This window comes from Narcine bancroftii, chromosome 12 (genome assembly GCF_036971445.1).
Source record: "Narcine bancroftii isolate sNarBan1 chromosome 12, sNarBan1.hap1, whole genome shotgun sequence".
NCBI classification, from domain to species: Eukaryota; Metazoa; Chordata; class Chondrichthyes; order Torpediniformes; family Narcinidae; genus Narcine; species Narcine bancroftii.
Genome location: NC_091480.1, coordinates 84,751,852 through 84,772,391, shown reverse-complemented (window position 1 = coordinate 84,772,391; position 20,540 = coordinate 84,751,852). Strand labels below are relative to the sequence as shown.

Here is a 20,540-nt window from a genome sequence, read left to right as displayed (position 1 = left end):
TAAAAAAGCTTTGCCTTTTCACAGTCTTAAGGCATAAGTATAAAAGCTTCTACCATACTTGGATAGCACACTTCTGTGCCAACCTATTCCTTCGTTATTGATCATTGTCATCACATTTGTGTGTTTACTTATTTTGGGCTTATATTCAGTACAGTAAAATGTTCTTTCAAAGTCTACCTGTTTTTTTTTATGAACAAATGTCATTTCAAAATTGAATTCACCAAAAATTGAAATCGACAATTATAATTCTGGTTACTTCTCTAGGTCAACACTGCAGCAAAAGAAAGCCACTTCTGAAAAAGAGAACACAGATCAATGTGAAGATAATGAAAATAAATCAAAAGCATCTAAACCAGCATTGAAGGAATTATTCTCTTCAGAAATAGGTATGTTGCCAAAACTTCATACTTAAAATATTTTTTTTGCAGAAACAGGCCCTTCTGGTCCATGAGGCCATGCTGCCCAATTAGCCAACAACCCTTGTATGTGTTGAAGGGTGGGAGGAAACTGGAACACCTGGCAGACATGGGGAGAACATACAAACTCTTTACAGACAGCACTGGATTTGAACCCGGGTCGATGCCACTGTTCTAGTGTTGCACTAATCGCTACACCAACTGTGACTGTTCTGAAAATGTAATCAATATAATTGTTAACTAAAGCAACTTTTTGATCATGCGCGTAATGCATATTAAACCTCATTAGCTAGATTATCTGAAGAATGGTAATATAATTTCAGATAATTTGGTATTTCCATCCTCTCCATTCATCACTGCCCACTGCAGTGCTCACCCACTCAGCCACGAAAGCTCCCAAGAGAGGTAATTAAACACTTTTTAAAATTAAAAAGGGTTAAGAAAAATATGAAGAACTCATTCAATTCTCTTAGTGGTGAGACCATCTGGTAGAATAAGGTAGCATCAAAATATTGGAGGTAAAAATGATTGATGGAAATAATGGCACCAGAACAAATTATTATTTTTTTTTTAGGTATCAAGTCTTGCAGTATAGGAACAGGCCCATGGCCCAGCTTGTTTAGATCCTCTTTCTTGCTTCAGGCCTCTTTCCCTCCATGCTCCTCCCAACCATGTAGTTTCTTCAAGGAAACTAACCTTCCTGATCTACCACTTTGTCCAGAATATCGTTACATATGCCCACTGTGTCTGAGTGAAGAACTGACCATCACGTCCCTCGTGAATCTCATCTCCTTCACATAGTTATGCTCTCGTCTACATTAAGAAACTCACTATTCACCTTGTCTGTCCCTCTCAAGATTATATAGATTTCTATATCCCCTCTCAACCACTTGTGCTCAAAAGAAAATGGGCCCACTTTTTCCAGTCCCTCACCTTCCTTAATGGCAGCAGCTTTGTAAACCTCCTGTATTCCTTCTGCTAGCCTGCTGAGAGCTAGGCGACCAAAACTGCACACAATATTTCAAATCTGGCTTCACCAACATCTTGCTTAACTTCAACATGATATTTCAACATTTGTGTTCAATGCCCTGACTGGAAAAAGGCAAGCATCCCAAGTGCTTTTGACTTTGTCAACCCTTGCTTCCATCATTAAAGAGCTACAGTTATGCTCCTTCATCCAGAGTACGTCTTTTAGATGGGATCAGACTAAATACAAGAAAATCAAAGGTGGATTGACTCTGAATTCAAATGTATTCTGGAATTCGGGTAAGATACCAGAAGACTGGAAGGTGACTAAATAATGCTTTTGTTTAAAAAGGGCTACAAGGACAAGCCAGGGAACTACAACCTAGGGGTGGGAAAGTTACTGGAAAAATTCAATAAACTACTTCTTTCTGCATGTTTACAGATCACCAGAGTGTGCTCCCTTCCTGTCTCTCTTCCTCCCCCCCCCCCCCCCTGTCCCCCATTCCCGTCCCCTTCCCCCCCCCACCCATTTCATCCTTTTGGCAAAAACTGTTACAGCTGTTGAATAGTTTTTCCTCAGGAATTCTGTATTCATTAAAGTTTAAGAAAGGGATGTGATAAATTATCTCTGGAGTGTAATGGCTGGTGCTCTGATGGTGTCATTATAATATATGTATCTAGTTATTTCTAATATTTCTGATCAATATTGTACTTGGAATCATTAAGCTGCATAGAATTGATTAATAATCTGAAAGTTTTGTTCAGTTAAAATTTCTAGACTTGTATTTTAAATGTTTTGAAAGATCAGATTTTTTTTAAGACTTATCAATTACTTTAATGGGGTTTGCTTTTACAAGAAACATTTACATGTTCAATGCCTTGAGTTTTCTCTGATTTTAATTTTTATGATTGGTCTGAACTACAACACTGAAAAATGTTGAATTGTTGATTCTGTGAAGGCTCCAATGTTTGCTTTAAGACACATTGTTTATCCCCATTGTAATTTGAATACTGTGGTCTCCAAAAAAAGCATGACATGATCGAACATGGGTTCAGAAAGTTTGCAAGCTTTAGAGGGCAAGGCACGATAGCAAAATGGATGAAAAATTATCAGGAAGGAACAGAGCAGTGGTTCTCAAACGTTTTACCCCACTCGCATACCAATTTAAGTAATCTCTTACTAACCAGAGCATCTATGGCATAGCACCCACTGGGTGCTCTGTAGCTAGTATGGGATTACTTAAGGAGGTATATGAGTGGGGTAAAAATGGTTGAGAACTGGATTAGAGCATACAATCAGAAGAATATATCTGTTGAGAATCAGAGCAAAGATTTATAAAAAAGACAAAAGAGAAGAGTCTTTATGAATGCTCCATAATCATATAACAATTCATGATTTAATGGCATAAATGAAAGTAAATTGGTAGGTTCTAATAATCATTATGGTTTGTAGGTTATGTAGGACTAAATAATAATATCCCTTATTGCACTCCCTAGACTCTTGCAGTGTTACTATGTTTGGGAATTAAATTTTAGATTCAAGATTCTTTTATTCTCATGTAATCAAACAGATGTAATGTTACACAAAATTACATTTAATATGCAGATAAAAATTCGGCATCTGTAGGAATTGCCCGGTCCCCTATTGCAATCAGAGAAAGAGAAACTAAAGAGTCCCTTCAGAGTCTGTGAGTGTCAATGGATTACGTAGCCTCTGAAGCCACGTAGACCAGCCCAAACTGTCAGCAACTGAGTTCCAGATCCAAACCTCCAGCAGGATAAGGAAGCCTTCAGTGCCCCTCCTGCCCTTGTCTTGCATCCTGGTTCCAATACCTGGTACCGCTACAGTCACTCACCAGCAGTCCGCAGCCTGCGTGGGTTCTATGGTTCAGGTTACCAACAGGCCACTGCCTGTGTGTTCTTTAGCCGCAGCTCACTGGTCCAGTGCTGTGGGCACCATCTGGAGCCCTGTGCCAGTCCTCCACTTCCACGGAGTTTATAACATCTTGAGGCTGCTCCTTTTAAAAGTCTGTTTAAAACCTGTAAGGAGCCATCAGTAGTTGGACTGGGCAGGAGAACCCTGCAGGGGAGCACTGTTCTCCAGCAGCAATGCCATCATTTATTTTTAAATTCTTGGATACTACTATGGAAGTTTTAAATCAAAAGGAAAAAGACTGAGTGGCCTTGATGAGAGGAATTGAAAGAAAAGGTAATTCTCAGAAAATCAAGAAATAGAATTGGAACCAATGTGACTAGAGCTCTAAAACTAAGGCTTAATAAATATGGACTTATCTCTGTCCTCCATCAATAGCATTTGTGTAGCACAGAAGATGCATGTCAAAAGGGTGATAATCATAGGTTTCACAAGTTAGTGATTGCGTGTAAGATTAATTTAAGGAATGTAGAAAAAAATAGTTTCCTAGATCAGGATCCACGCAGGAATTGACTGTTTGGAATTAGTTTTGTGAAATTAATGAACATTTATCCTCTTAGTTAAAGGGCACTTTGTGAAGCACTGCCTGGACAGAATTTAAAATGAATATTGATAGTTCAAATATAAACAAACCAAATTACAAAGTCTTGATGTGTGAGTGAACTATGGTAGATTGACTGCAACTGCAGCAAACGATAGGTATAGCTTGATTATTATCATAATTAATACTCCATTTATAAAACATGAGAAAAGTGGTTTGGCCGTGACTGACGAGAATTTGCAGATATAAGATTAGTTAAAAACCAATAAAACAGGATTCGTAGATTTTTTTCAGAGTGAATGCAAAGGGCCATTAAGGGTCCTCTGAGAAGGAGAGAATGTAAAATATGCAGTAATCTAGTAAGAAACATTAAATCGTGCTATAAAGGTTTTATGTGATTAAAGAAAAAGTTTGTCTCGATTAACGGGGGTGCCATACAGAGACAGACAAATTTTAGGAAATGGTAGAGAAATTAAAGACATTTATTTTGTTTTCACAGTAAACCTCCTAAAATTGTGGAGAACAATGACTAGAATGAATGAGGAACTTAAAGAAATAAATACTAGTGTAAATAGAAAATGGTATTTGGGAAACAAAGGGACCAAAAGCTAGTACATCTGGAGGATCCAGTGACCTGCATCACAAGGTTTTGGGAAGTGGCTGTGGAGCCAGTGAAATGCACTGGAAATCAATTCCCAAGTTCCTTAGATCCTTGAACTGTTCCCACAGATTAGAACATAGCCTTTCCATAACACAACTATTTTGGGAGGGAAAGGGGATCCTAAAAGCATTCCATCAATAGCACGGAAATTTGAGTTGTTTAAAAAGTCTAGGGAAAATTGGAGATCTAGTCAGGCTAGAATGCTGCATAGAATAGAACTAAAATGGTACAATGCTGCTCCAAAGTTGGTGGGGGGGGGGGGGGGTGGGGGGGGGGAGTGAGAATCTAAATTGAGGATGGAACAGGTTCCCCTCCCCCCCCCCCCACCCCCCATTAGAAGATATAAAGATGGAGAATCTTGCAAAGTACCCATGAAGTATTTTTAAAATTGGATGAGATTATAATTTTTCTTGGAGAATGAGGAACCATTGGATTATTGAGGATTGGAATTGTTGGTAAAGGGTTATTAGTATGGACATATGAGATAACAAATGACTTAATTTTAAATTGTTTGGAACTTGGGGGGGATGAACATTAAATCCATCTAATCTGAAGGTAGCAAAAGCATAGGTAAGTGCTTCAGTAGTATTCAAGATTCCTCTATCATGAGGTATTTTTATTGATACAAAAGTTTAATCCCGAAAGACACTTGATCCAATAATGGATTGAATTGTTGCAGGTATTGACTATGAATAGAATTGTGTGTCCGAACTTAAAAAAAGCTAGACTTGGGGATTTCTGCTGTTGGTAGGTTCTAAGAAATTCATTTCATTGTAGCTGTCAGTTAGTACTAATCTTCTGCATGTGATCTGTCTGTCAGTAAATTAAGATATTGGGCAGGAAGATGAGAACTGGCATATTATTTTCAAGATTTTTTAAAAAATCGGTGAAAGGGGGAAAAGATTGAGATTTTGAATTTAATTTTAAAAATCTGCACACACAAGTTTTTTTTAAAAGAAACACAAAATGCTAATCAAATCTAACCCATAATTGTGTTTGAAAATGCCTTTTTATAGATGAAAATGAAGTATTAGAAGATGCTGCAAATACTACTGGTGATTATTCCTGTGAAAGTGAATCTGAGGCAGGACTAAAACAAATGACTGAGAACAAATCAGAAAGTAGCTTATGTAGCCCAGAGGCTCAAGCAGACAAGGTCAATGAAAAACTCTCTCAACGTGCTGCAAAACTGGTAAACACAGAAAATTGCCCTGATGGAATAAAGGAGCATTTGATTGACAATCTGATGCAACTGCCTTCAGAGAACAAAATGTTGGAAAAAGATGTAGAAATTTTGGATAGTCATGAAAACAGCAACCAAAAAGATTTTTACTTTGTACTTGGAAACAAAAATGATTTTCAGAGAAATGGGAATGAATCTAATAATTCTTCAGTTCTGAAAGTGACCAAAAGAAAAAGCCAGCGAGTTATCAGAAAAGTGAGCGAATGGTTATCCAAAATTAATGTCGGTGAGATGCCAAGGCTTGGTGTTGAATCTAATCTGTGCAACCAGAACACAGAATCAGATTCTTTTGCAGAAAAAGAGAGCTGCTTTGCTTCTTGTGAGGAAGTTTCTGGTTCAGATGATACTGAAAAAGTTGAATTTGATCAACTTGCGTCACCCATAAAAGATGATGGAAATGTAACAAAAGCATTGGCAATTGACTTAAAAAACAAAGTATTTGGGAAAACCTATAAGAGAGATAAAAGAAAAAGTGTTCCTGTAAACTGGAGTTTTAGATCCGAAGGCAAAAGTGACGACTTGCTACCTCACCAAGAATCTGTCTTTAAAATTAGTTGCAATAAAACTAAAAAAGGAAAAACCAGAGACAATAGACGACATCCAGAAGACTCCAAAAAGGCACCAATTCTTGATGAAATTTATTGTGGTGATGTTTGGAATGCAAATACTAAAATTGATCAGGACCATGTAACTGTACCACAGAACATTGGAAGTGAAGCCACTGAAGAAATTATAGAACAACCATGTGATAATGAACCGAAAGACCTTCACACTATTACCACTGCAAAAGAAGAGGATTGTAACAAAATGATGGAAACTGGGCATTTGATAGAAGGCTGTAAGCAGAATCTGAAACCGTTTGATTTGAAGTTGGGCACGACAGATGCTGATGGTAAGAAAAACCTGAACAAAGTTTTTGGCAAAAAGCAAGAAAAGTCATCAGTGAAACAGACCAAAAAAAGAATTAAACCTTTGCAGCTAGTCAGCCATATTGCAAGAACAAGTCCCAGAAGTAGCCAAACTGGTGTGAATGAAAACCGCATTGACAGTTTCCCGAGTAGTGAAGAGCCTGTGAAAATAGAACGAGAAGGGAGGGCTACCAGAAGAAGCAGCAGGCTGAAACTTCTGGATGAAAAGTTAATAATGGAAGGCAAAAACATGAGTAAAAGATCAGAATTGACCGAGATGCATTCACAACTCCGAACTGGAGTAGATTGTGCACCTTCAGGGCAGAATGTGGAAAACGATGATACAGACATGAGATGTGTAGAAACTGAAAGTTTAAATGAAAACATAACAGTTTCTTGTGGAAACAATGTGGTAGAGAAACGTGAAGGTGGGGTAACTCCTCGGATTTCAGGAAATGGGGAGAAACCAGTAGTAGGCTGTGATAAAACAACAGTGTCTGGTGATGTTGCACTGTTTGCTGAACATCCATTGTCTCCTGATCATTCACCTTCCACAGTAGCTTCTGGCCCACATGGACAAGCTTCAGACTCTGAGACCAGTGTGCTGCTACTAGCGCCACCAGCAATTCCTCAGAGAGAACATAAGAGTCAGAATGTCCATTTCGCGTGTACTGAAGTGGGAAAATTGAGTTTAAATGATGCAAAAATTTTGTCTCAGAATCCTTCAAGGGTAGCAGTGAGGAGTAGTGAAGAAAGCCGTAATGAGGAAGTGTCTATAAATGAGACCAAGTCAAAGGAAGCTACAGGAGACAGTGATACAGTAGATACAGAACAGCTTCTAAAATCATTCAAGTCAGCAAAAAGGAAATCATTTATTCTTTTACCAGGCCCAGTTTGTCCATCTATGGAAGATGGGTGCCAAGCAGCTCCAGATTCCCAGTCTGAGCCTGCTGGTAAATCTAAAGAGATGAATAGGACGGATGACAGAAACTTTGGGACCCATCAAGACACTGGAGAAGTGAATTTAGATGAAACTTCTGGGACCAAAGAAACTCGGGTTGCCAATGCGCACAAAGCAAAACACTGTCCTTCTGAATTAGAAGTTGGCCTTCGACAAAAGAACGGGGCAGATCGAGACTCTGTTGAAATTGTTCCTCCAACAGCATCTTCACCTCTTTCTCCTGAACATCCAGAGCATGGCCAGCAGATGGTGCCTTTATCAAGTAGGACAAGGGGGAAAAAGCACTTCCTTCGAAAAAAAGGATCCAAAAGAAGTTGTTTGGCCACCGCAGAGAAAAAAGAATTTGATTTGAAGAGATCAAGCCAAATTGGTGAGCATGTAAATAGTAACACAACCAAATATGATTGGCTTAAAGGAGCTCACTGTAGAATTTTAGATCCTGAACTTGAATCTAGTGTCATTCCCGAAATGGAATTGTCTTCAGCTGGTGATCAGTTTGAAGAGATTGAAAAAGATATTTACCAAGAGGGAGAGTCGGATAAAACACTTTCTCTTTTAACAACTTGTGAAGATAATGAGTTATCTCCGAGAGTTCCAAAGGATGTAGAAAGTGAACTGGTTAAACTAGCCGATGGAGTAAGTTGCCAATCTCAGTTTAGGTTTTTTAAAGCTGTCGGAAGTAAAGTTGGTGAGAAATTACACATGACTTCTGCATCTCCTGATGAGTTGTTGGACTCTGCTAAGATAGACTTCAGTAAAAATATTCCAAAAAATATAATGAATGAACAGGATGAAATGCAGAGTGAATGTGAAATGAGAGAAGATCATGAACAGTTAAATCAAGTTGAAGAAAGAGAAGAAGAACTGAGTGGCAGCTTGCAAAACTATTCTCAAGGTTGGCCTAAAGGCTGGAAGAAGCGGCCAGTAAAATTGTCATCTTCAGAATCTGAAACAAGTGATGAAGAGTTGCCTTGTTTTCAGATATTTCAATTCAACAAACCAGGTTCAAAAACTCAATCAGTGTCACAGAGTCCCTTAACTACAACTTGTTTGTCTCTAAAAGGCTCCCAAGTACAAATCTCTTCATTTCCAAACTGTAACACAGAAATTAGAAATTCCATTTTTACTGAAGTCAGTAAAATAGATGAAAACGAAGGCAGATATTGTCCACAAAATAAATCCCTTTCCCCGAGCCAAGAATCTGAAGAATCGCTGGACTTGTTTTCTTCTCGTTCTTTTGGTTCATCTCCTAATCCCAGTTCACAATCAAAACTTAGTCGCAAGATGAAAAAGAAGCAAAAGAGTTCTGTACGTTTGTCTCCATCTGAAAATCGTGAGGAGAAAAATCAAGAAACTTGGAAAGGCACACCTCCATATCCACAGCCACAACCTTTAGGTAAGGATTGTTGGGAGTCCAGTGGTTCATTTGAACTGGTTCATTTTTCAGGTCTTCAAAATTAATAGTGGAGGAGACTTTTGGGGTATATTGTAGCATTCCCTCATAGAATCAGCAAAATGAGGAAACCATTTTTTATGATCTACTTATTGATAAAAAGCATGGTATTTATTGTCCATCCTAATTGTCCTTGGGTGGATTGCTGGGATGTCTGAGAAGATATTTGCGAATCCCATTGAGCCACAGTGAGCAGCGCAATTAGCGCAATGCTGTTACAGCACAAGCAGGGCTCAAATCCAGCACTGTCTGTAAGGTGTTTGTACGTACTCCCCATGTTTGCATGGGTTTCCTCTGGGTGATCCAGTGTCCTCCCACCTTTCAAAATGTATGGGGGTTATAAATTAATTGGGATATTTGGGTGGGACGGGCTCGTGGGCTGGAACGGCCTGTTACCGTGCTGCATGTCTAAATTAAATTTGGTATGGAAGGGAAGGATTGTAGATTTCCTCCCTGAATTATATCAGAAAAGCACCTTTTTAAAAGAAAATTTAAAAAAAATCATGGGTGTTTTGGCTTGATATTTTTAAATAGAATGTTAATAGAATTTAAATTCTTCAGCTGCCATGATGGGTCTTGAACCCAATCCCTGGATTCTTTGTCCAGATTTCTACAGTACTAGTCCACTGTTTTAAAACCATTGCACCTCTATATTCTGTGTATAATGTTTAAACTGAATGTTATGTCATTTTGTGTGAGATATTAACTGAATTTTAATAAGGGTGCAAGTCTTTACAGTGTAGCCACCAGGACAATCTGCATTTAAAATTATTTGTCTAATTCATCATTATTTCAAAATTGTATAAACTAATAATTGATATTCATTGGTAATGTTTGTTTCTGGTATTTCAGTTCTATCTTATTTTGCCAGGTTTTCCAAACTGCTCGCTGTTAAAGATGCAGTCTTGAAAACTGGTGCTCTTCACTTGTAAAACAAGAAAGTCTGCAGATACTGGGGTTAAGTGCATAATATACATGCGTGCTGGAGAAACTCAGCCGGTCACATCGCATCTATAGAAAGGAAAGGGTAACCAATGTTTTGGGTCTGGGCCCTTGAACTACACCAGGTCATACAGCATCCTTAGGAAGTATATTTCAGGCCTGGACTAATTTTTCTGTCAGCGTTTCTTTGTTATACTGTTGTTGGAACCAGAGATGCCCCAGAGCTACTTACTGACAGTAATTTCTATTGGGAATGGGAAAATCTGCAATAATGATCACTGGATCTTTGCTTGCAGCCTTCTCAAAGTGAAACATTAAAGTGCAGACTCTGTGATTGCAGTAAAAACAGAAATGATGGAGAAACTCAGCAGGTCTCGCAGCGTCCATAGGAGGTATGAGCAAAAAGCAGGCGGGTGCCTGAATTAAAAGTATGGCGAGAAGGAAAGAAGAAGAGCAAGGGGAGGAGTACAGACCAAAGGGTTTTAATTGGATATGGATAGGACAGGAGAGAGAAAAAGTTAGAATTAATGGTGGGGGGAGGTGTACAGTGTGGACTCTACATTCAGAGCTCAGGGAAAGGGCGACAGGGAAAAGTGAAGAGAGACAGAGCAAGAGGAAAGGAGACAGGGTGTGGGTGGCGGTGGGGGTTAGGCAGTTAACAGAAATCGAAGTCAATGTAATGCCATTAGCTTAGAGGGTGTCCAAATGGAACACGAGGTATTATTCTTCCATTTTGCAGGTGGTCTCAGTCTGGCAGTGCATGGGACTAGAGAATTGGGCGTGGAATTGAAATGTGTGTCCTCTTGGAGATTTCCGCTATTGTACTGGTCAGAGCAGAGGTGCTCAATGAAGTGATCTCCCGGTCTGCAATGTAAAGGAGACAGCAATGGGAGCTCCAGATTCAGATGCACGTGAAGGATTGGTTGAGCCCCTGAATGTTGGGGAGGGAGGTGTGGGTGCAAGTGGAGCACCTGTGGTCATAGGGGTAGGTGCCAAGGAGACGATTGGTGGGAAGGGAGGAGTGGACAAGGGAGTCACAGAGGGAAGGGAGGAGACAGGAATATGTGTCTGGTGGTGGGATCACATAATTGGTGTCCTAAATGGCAGAGGATGATCTGTTGGGTGCAGAGGTGTGGCTTGATCGGTGAGGACAGAGGGATTCCTGTCCTTGTATGTTGGTGTATGGGGGTAATGGAGGATATGCAGGTGATGGCAGAGTTGATGGTGATGGAAGGAGAGCTTTCCCTCTATCAAAGGTCTCCTTTTTTTAAAAAAAAATGGTTTTCCCTCTACCTGCAGAGTAATCATGGCTGTATATTGGGACAATGAAACATGGCTAAGTGTATTAATATCAACTCATCTCAATATAATTTTAAAATCAACACATCTTCCCTGTTCCTCCCCTCTCCAACTCTGCAGGCACCATGCCCTCCGTGACTCCCTTGTCCACCCCTCCCTTCCCGCCAGTCGCCCCTTGGGCACCTCCCCTGTGTCCGTAGGAAGTGCTACACTTGTGCACACATAGTGCATGACTTGCAGAGTTTCTCTGGCATTTTGGTTTTTTTTAAACCACATCCAAACACGTAGCTTCATTTAACAAAATCTGTAGATGTTGGAATTGTGAAATAAAAATAATAAGTAGAAAATATTCCGCATAGGAGGCTAGAGCTGCTGCATAGGTTGAAACTGCTGTTTAAAAAGGCATTGGCCTTCATGAACCATGGGATTGAGTTCGAGCCATTAGATAATGCTGTAGCAATTCAGGATATTGATTAAACACCACTTGGAATATTGTGTTCAGTTCACCTCACTACAGAAAGGATGTGGAAGCTTTTGAGATGGTGCGAAGGAGAGTTGGAAGGATGCTGCCTGAACTGGAGAGCATGTTATGTGAGGATAGGTTGGGTGAACTTGGTTTTTGCTCTTTGGATCCACAGAGGATGAGAGGTGACCTGATAGAGAAGTACAAGATGATGAGAGACATTGATCGTGTGAACAGCCAAAGGCTTATTCCTCGCCTAAAATGGCATAGTTTTGGCGTGCTTGGGTGCAGGGGAGATGGAAGGGCAAGTTTTCCCAGGCAGAGTGGTGGGCAAATGGAATGCATAACTGACAGCCAGTTCTAGGCAGGTGCAATAGGATCTTTTTAGAGCCTATTAAGTAGTTGCATGGAACTGAGAAAAGTGGAGGGCTGTGCAGTTGGGATAATTCTAGGCAGTTGTTAGAGTGGGTTATTGGGTCAGCACAGGTGAGCTGAGGGCCTGTGTTCTGCATATTTTTGTTCTACGTCAAGGAATAAGAGGAAAATGTAAATTAATGAGTTTTATCAGAATGTGGTTATGAAATGGTAGTGTTTTAATGAAAAGCCATCATAGAATCAAACAATTTATTGTACTAAATGAGTTATTCAAATTCCTCCTGTGCATTAGATCTGTAACCCAACAGTCACAGTTCTTTGCATCCAATTACTTTTCAAGTGTGAAAGTTTCTGACTTTACCAGCCGACCAAAAGACAGTTAATCTGGACTTCTATTATCTCAGGGTGAATAAATCTTCCCTTATTGCTCCTCTAATGCTTCTTCCATTTATTTTAAATCTATATTCCTGTTTTATTTTTCTAGTCTGTTAAGGGAAAGGAGTCCTCTTTTGTTCATTTTCATCTCACATAATTTATTATCCAATAATTTAGTAGCGCTGGCTCTTAGATGTTTTATTCCTTGTTCCCTTTTAAGTAATAATCCAACATTGGCAGTCCTCTGGACCATCCATGCCTGTCTCCATGCATCACTGCTTTTAACATCCTGGATATGTTTTGTTTTATCTATTTCATAAAGAACCCCTAGTGCGTTTGCTACAACCTCTTCTCACTGCTACCTTTGAGAAGAAGGTGCAGAAGCCCAAAGTCCAGCACCTCTTAGCTTTCCCCCAAGGGTTATCAGACTCCAGGATCTCTCCTCCAGCACCTCAAAAAGTCCTGTCTGAAATATTTTTTCACTACCGTTACTGAATATTTCTTATCTTGTATATTTTGTGTGAATATATAAAATCTCTTTCTGTACATTGATTCAAGATGTGTTATTTGGGATTTTTTTAACCAAGTACCTCTTTGGCTGGGCCAAGTAAGAATTTTGGTGCACCTGAACATTGTATTTGTGTGTCTGATAATAGGCTCATTACCTTATTCAAAGATGTTAAAACTTTCAGCTTCCTCATTTTATTATTTTTTTCTCCCATCAAGAATTTCTACTTGTTCACTTTAAGTATGACATTACCATCATCCCTCCCTCTTGTGAAAACAGTGGAAAAAAATGTTCTAAGAATCTCCACCTCCACATACATTGATTACTTGTACCTCATGAACCCTACTCAGCTTCATTGACTGAATTCAAGAGAGAAAAGCACAAGTGGTGCGTAACCTGAGTGTTTCCAGCAGTTTCTGTTTTAATCATGGAATAGTTTACCCTGGAGTCAGCATTCAGTTTATCTCGAGTAATAACACTTCAACTCTGTTTTACTGCAGAAGCTGAAATAATGGCAAATTATGACAGTGACTCCTTTTCTCCTGAATGTGAATTTCTCACCACTCAGGTAAGATGCTGATTTTTGTAATCAAAAAGTAATCAAAATTACTTTTTCGTTTAATGCTCAGTGAAACAAATGCAGTAGAATCCCTGTTATCTGGGATTCAAGCATCTGGCAAAATAAAATCACTGAAAATAAATTGGTAAAAAAAAATACTGGTTTGAGATTGGCATGCTTTACGATTTTGATTACTTTGCAATCTCAAGCAAATGGCATTTTCCGGCATCTACCAATCCCCATGGGTGTCAGATACCAGGGGTTTAACTGTATTGTCAATTAGTGACCGCTTCATTTATTACAAACTATTCAGCATCATTTGCAGTTTATAAAAGGTAAGCTATCTGATACAACCTCTTGTTTCTCACCCTTGAGTATCTGGTTGAGAGACATTTAAAAAAAGGTAGCGTAAACAGAACTGGAATGAAGTAACTTAATGCAGTGAGAAGCAAGTAGCATTTTTAATGTTCATTGAACCCTGACCAGTTACATTCCACAATGTAAGCTATTGAAAAAGTGGCCAAGAATTATTACCACAATGTTTTTTTTTGAGAGTGAAAAATTCGTTTCCAGAGAAATGTTATCTGTAGCTTGTCACCTCCTTTATGATATTAACTTAGATTGAACTTGTGATGCTACAGTTTGCATGAGACTGGTAAGAAGGAATACGCTTGATGTAATAAATAGACGTATTGAATAGTGTTCCTCTGTGTTCTCATTAGTGCCTCTATGAACTTATGAGTTTTTAACTAAACATTAGAGTTTTTTTAAATCACTTGTTATTGATATGGTAGCGAGTTTTAAAATATTTTGCATTAAAGAAAAGGAATGCAGTGTCTACATAGTTGCACTGTGATTTTTAACAAGAGCTGTACATACTATTTCAATTTGAAACTTTCTGTTTCACCCCACCCCCATGCTTCCCAAGCAAAAGAATGTAATACAGAATAACATAAAGAAACTTGAGCATGAAATGGCTGTCCTTGAGGCAGTCCTGGATCAACATGGAAGCCAAGACACCAAACACATACTCTCATTGAACCATCAAGAAGACAGTCCGGAGAACCTTCACCACCACAGTTCATTGATAGAAAAGGGTAAAATTCTTAAACTATAAATAAAGCTCCAAAACGTTGGCAGATGCTGAGTTTTTTTTAACCCTGTTTTTGTCGTTGAAGATGATGAAAGTGATTGTGAATTAAATTGGGTAATTCAACAAAATGTAATCCTTACACCCTTAATAAAAGGAGAATCTATGGATAGAAAAAATTGTTCATTGATCTTTTTGAAGCCATTATTTTGCGGTATGGAAGTTTGTGTAGTATAAATTTAACATTTATTATATAACTTGGAGCAATCGGGAGTTTTTTTTTTGAAGATTCAGCTTTTCAAGATCCACTTGGATCCAAAGAAATTCTGTGAGCATGCCATTATTTATTTAATCTGCTGAATTTACTTTTTTTTTAATAGTTTCATTATTACTTCAAGATAAAAGCAATCATGTGCACTGCAGTAGAAAACTTGAGCATAATATGATGCTGCAACACTAGTTAAATTGAAATCTTTCTCCATGGAATAGAATTGAAGACCATAATTAAACATAGTTTAGTCACAATACACTAGCTAAACTGTAGCTTCGAGGTGTCAATTTCCATTCAGTCTAATAATAATCACCTGCTGACTCAGCAAAACTAAAATTAAGATTGTAATTTGGCAATTAAAAAAAAAATTCTTGGTCAGCCTGATATTTTACTGGAACCTTGGTGTAAATAAAAAATAGGATTCACACACGTATATTGGAATGATTGCAAGAATCCACTATCTATTTTGACATTAAATTCCATCCCAACAATTACATATATACATTCCTAATTCAGCTACATTTTCTAAAAGAATATGCTGCTTGAATTTTATATATAAAATTAATTAAAGCATTTGGTGTCAAAAAACATCAACATATTTTTCAAATCTTACCTTGCAGTGAACTTGCTCACAGCTGATGCAATTTTGTCCATATCCTCTGACTCTATCCCCAACCTGCTTATTTAGCATTAAATCCAGCATCTGCCATCTGGTTTTAATTGATTTAATTTTAAAATCTATTCAAACAATATCTATTATACAATGCATTTGTTCTTCATCACCCAACATCTGTACTCTGTGACATCAACTGTTTGCATTTGTTCTGCATCCCCCAACATCTGTACTCTGTGACATCAACTGTTTGCATTTGTTCTGCATCACCCAACGTCTGTACTCTGTGACATCAACTGTTTGCATGTCATTGGCTTGCATGTGTTCTGAGGATCCAAACCTCCTTTCATCCACTGGATTTGTAGCATGGACAGTGGAAGATTGGCCAAGATGCCGACCAACCCCAGTGGAAGCTGTAGACTAAAGAACAAACATTAAACACTCACATGGATGGAAGGATGAGCCTTTAGAAACCTCTTGCAGCATTTATGGATCTTGGTTTCTGTTCAATTGTACTGACTCTGGACAGAATCCATTTTTTTGAAAACCATTTAAAACATGTTCAAAATTGCAGCAAGATCTAAAAGACGTCAGAACACTGGACTGAAAGATATGCTATCATGTTGTAACTTGAGTATTTATTGTGGGGAAAATGTATATTTGTAATTTTACTATTTCTTATTTTAACAGTCACTGCCGCCTCTCCCCTGGAAGATGCTAGGATTTCACCAACCAAATCAAAATGTCTTCCAGCAACTGATGCCCCAAGACCTCAACCACAGTTAAACAGAAGCATAACCTTTACGCATGGGAATAAAGAGGAGACTGACTGGTGAGATTCTAACAGCCAAAATTGTAAAATGGTTACCGAGGTACCTGTTTGAATTGTGATTTAATGCTTATTAAAGGGACGGCCTGTGGGTATTGAATTTGCAAGATATGAATTAACTCATCCCCATTTCCCATCATCCCCGCTGTCTACACACCCCAAACTGTTGCTGCATGCTTAGTGTTATTGTGAAGTGTGTGGCTTTTTCCAATTCTATGATAAATTATTGATCTCTTTTTACTAAAAGTGTTTTTAATGTATTCATTTCTGAACATTAGATATATAAATATAGGATCTACCTTGTGTTAATTTTATCTGGACAAATTTGTGGATTCCAGTTCCTGATCATTTTTTTTTTTAATTTTTGGTTTCACAGCAGCCCAAAACCTTCAATGGAGTTAGAAATTGGACAAATGCCAGAAAAATTTCAAGAAATGAATGGCTTACTCCAACACTTTCAATCCAATACAGGCTCTCCAGGAAAAGTGAAAGAGGGTTCAAATGCAGAAAGAAAAAAAGAAATTAAAGAGCAAATTGACTTGGAGAGTGAAGGTATTTTTCATAAAAGATAACACATTCACAATGAGGGCATTCATAAGCAATAAAATCACAGCCACCACAGGGCACTTGTTCCAGCCAATGAAGATTTTGCCGAGGAATGTACCAAAGTGGGATGATGGCACCAATATTGTTCTGAATCACAAAAATATTATTTGCTGCATATTTTGTGTTCTGAATGCAGATATTTTGAGCAAAGGTCAAAAATGGCCAATCAGTGATGAAATAATTGCCCCTTTCAACCTCTGCTTTTTCTCTTAATTCAAATATACCTATAGTTGTGAAAAATTGATGTCTGTTTTTAATCTGAGAGGTTGATTTATGGATCAATTTTTCTGCATTGATGACTATAACCTTTAATCACCCACTTCCACTGAATATGTGGATTTTGCCGGCTAGCACTTGGTGAATCGTGAAATCTGAGCATAATATGAGAATGGGTTTTGTTTACTGCTGCTCGTTCTAGGTCATTTAATTGCAGTATTTTCTAAAATAACACCATTCTCTTGACTAGCCAAGTCTACCTTTGAAGATCAATTTTGCATTTCTCAACTTCTGCAGTGCTTCTGTCATAATTGTTTAAAATTGAGTGGCATTTTTTTTAACTGTTATCATTACTTTACCAACTCCTGTATAGCCTTAAAAAAGTCGACCAACGGTGAGAAAATGGTTCATTGCATGTAAATCCGTTTCTCTCTCCAAAATCACGAACACTGCTTGTAATTTAATGTCAGTCTTGCTCAACAAAACATGAAAATTTCACCACTTCATTTATTTCCTCGTATTGCATTCTTAGCATTGCTGTTGGAAAAAATCCAAATCCTATAAGTTCTTGTGTCTTAACATTCAAGAATTTTTTTTTCTGTTTGTTGCACAGGCTGTGAGAAGGCACAGAAAGATGTTGATCAGCACAATGAAGGAAAAGAGGAGCATGTCCTGGAAAGGGCTCCGAGAATGGCATCGCAACATCCAAAAGGGACAGTTTGCAACCTCAGTCTGCCACAATCTCAAAACGAGAGAAACCATAGAAAAGCGGTAACCAAAAGCTTCGTGCGGGCTCGGTTTTCTCGTGCTTCATCTCCTGTTTTCAACAAAGTTTCCAACTCCGCCAAGTGCACTGTTCAAAGAAAAATGTCCTTTGTGGCTTCAGGGTTGAACAAACGGGAAATTGTAAGCTTAAATAAGTTTTTATCACACTGTCTGTGAAAAGGGTTCTCATGCAAGCAGTCTCTGTAATGTTCATAGAGCCGACTAAAGAGCACAATTTACAGAGTACGTTTACAATAAAAAGAAAGATTAGTTAGTACCCAGTAAGAGCAGCTTGATAGCAGTGTTTGATTCATTCAGTTGCCTGATGGCTATGAGGAAGCAATTATCTAATCTTGGTGTGTACTTTGGTAATTTTCACCCATATGACAATTTTAATACACAAGTAAAAGAACAATTATTCTATGCAATTTAGATATCCCATGGCATTAGCAAAGTGATAAAGAAATACTTTTTCTACTTTTCTATTAATTTTAAGTTTTCTTTGGCTTGGCTTCGCGGACGAAGATTTATGGAGGGGTAATGTCCACGTCAGCTGCAGGCTCGTTTGTGGCTGACAAGTCCGATGCGGGACAGGCAGGCACGGTTGCAGCGTTTGCAAGGGAAAATTGGTTGGTTGGGGTTGGGTGTTGGGTTTTTCCTCAGTCTGTTGATAAAGCAAGAATGTTAGCTGACAGATGCATTACTGAATGTAACCATAGGAGGGAGCTGAATTGATGGTTATCCTTTAATCTGGGGTCGTTCTGTTTTTGTGCTAATTCATTATACTAAGCAGCTGCCTGCAACCAAATTGCACCAGTGTTTTCACACTCAATTGTTAAAAATATTCTACAGAAACTAGAAAGGTGGTAGTGTACTATTTGTGCAAGTTTTCGAATAAATAACTTTGTTAAATTTTCCATGCTTGATAAAAATGTTTATATTTGCATTGCTAAAGTTCTGAGGAAATCTTTTTTAAAATGGTGTACAGTAAATTACCAAAAATGTATTAGTGTTGTATCTCAGTGTCGGCGTCGCAAAAAAAATTCGGTTTTTGGTATTCAGAACTTCGGATTCGGGGAAACGTACTGTATTTAAATTTCATCATTGCAAATGTGTATCACCCAAAAATACAGAATGAAGCCTGCCATTTTAATAAGTTAAAGTAACATTAAAGCTGAAGGTGTGTCCATATTAAAACCAACTTTATTCCTTTTGCAAGAAGATCTAATTTAATTTTCTGTAGCTATATTTTGCAAAGAATCTGTCATTTACAGATAAAAGCTTATTAAGAAATGGAAGAGCTAATTGCAGTCAATATTATTCTGAACGTTTACCTTGCAAAACACAATCTGCTGGAGGCAAGATGGGCAACCTAAGTGGGAGAAAAAGAATGGTCAAAGTTTTAGACTGAAACCCTTCAGCAAATCATCCCAGCCGATAGTGTCGAATTTCAGATTCTGCAGTCTCCTTCATACCTCTTTCGAAATCCATTACTGCTCTTTTATTTACCACAGGCATGTGCCAAACCATCAAAAATAATGCTCATTGGGTGGTGCAGTTAGTGCGACGCTATTACACCTACAGGACCCAGTGCTCTGGTTTCCTCCCACTCTCCAAAAGATATGGGGTTGTAGGTTAATTTACGTGTAATTGGGCATTACGAGTTGAAATGACCGGAATCAGCTTCCACTGTGCTGTAAATATTTATTTTTTAATAATTTTAACTAATTGAGGTACAGGCAAGAGCACAATGAAATATTTCCATTGGAAGTCGGAGGAAATTGTCCTTGTGTGGGAAAGTAATAATGTAGAAAACAAAAGCATTTGAATACATCATCTAAGAAAATAGATGCCAATTGTACACCTTTTTCTCTTTGTCTAACTAAATTATTTATTTCACCCCACTTTTTTGTCCAAACTAAGATTGAACCAGTCCATTCCAAAACCATCAATATTATGAACAATTCTAAATTCACAGGCCCTCTTCATGGGAGCCAGTGAAATTGTAGTTAATCAGGTGAAATGTATGCAGAAAAGGATGGGATTTTTATTGTATATGAAGCTTGCTCTAGGACAATGAATTCCAAATTCATTCTGTTGTAAGCGTATACAATTTATCTTGGTGTTACAAGACCCATGGCTTTCTATTCAATTCTTCCTCCATTCCACCCTCCCCTTCTAATTATTCCTGTACTCCACTCAACCCTCCCCCTCCCAAAGGTTCATCACTAAAGCTAGAGCACCAAAACTGGAATTTGTAAGCTTTTGAGGTATCTTCATGAGAATGAACATGTTTTTGCTTTTGAATACAGCAGGAACTAGAGTGCATAAAGACACTTCATTAAACAAGGAGAATGTAGCTGTTCTGAGGAATATTTTAAAGCTTGACAGCAATGACAAAGCAGTATTCCATTTACATTCACATCATTTGAGACAGGCAGCTGACTGAGCATCCCACTTCAACTATGATGTTATTTGCTACAAAATTCACCATTCTTGTTGGTGTTCAAAATTCAAAACTGCAACAGCCACAAACAATTTCATCAA

The 20,540-nt window shown here is 38.2% G+C and overlaps 2 protein-coding genes across 12 annotated transcripts in view; one reads left to right on the top strand and one right to left on the bottom strand.

The window, feature by feature from the left end:
* Positions 1-15,700, bottom strand: part of nbr1a (NBR1 autophagy cargo receptor a) — an 82,815-nt gene extending 67,115 nt beyond the window's left edge. Inside the window, exon 1 of the mRNA XM_069907346.1 lies at positions 15,578-15,700. The gene's annotated coding sequence lies outside the window, so the exon portion shown is untranslated. The remainder of the gene's footprint in view (positions 1-15,577) is intronic.
* LOC138747772 (breast cancer type 1 susceptibility protein homolog) overlaps positions 1-20,540 on the top strand; it is a 159,156-nt gene that overhangs the window by 24,078 nt on the left and 114,538 nt on the right. For 10 of the 11 annotated variants that reach the window (XR_011347652.1, XR_011347651.1, XM_069907338.1 and 7 more), the window contains 7 exons: positions 265-386; positions 5,534-9,025; positions 13,545-13,612; positions 14,532-14,700; positions 16,268-16,409; positions 16,783-16,958; positions 17,842-18,134. Coding sequence is in view for 9 of the 11 variants with exons in the window: in XM_069907338.1 (XP_069763439.1) it covers positions 265-386; positions 5,534-9,025; positions 13,545-13,612; positions 14,532-14,700; positions 16,268-16,409; positions 16,783-16,958; positions 17,842-18,134 (4,462 nt within the window). In the remaining 2 variants the exon portion in view is untranslated. The remainder of the gene's footprint in view (positions 1-264; positions 387-5,533; positions 9,026-13,544; positions 13,613-14,531; positions 14,701-16,267; positions 16,410-16,782; positions 16,959-17,841; positions 18,135-20,540) is intronic. The other variant, XM_069907344.1, reaches the window with a different exon arrangement.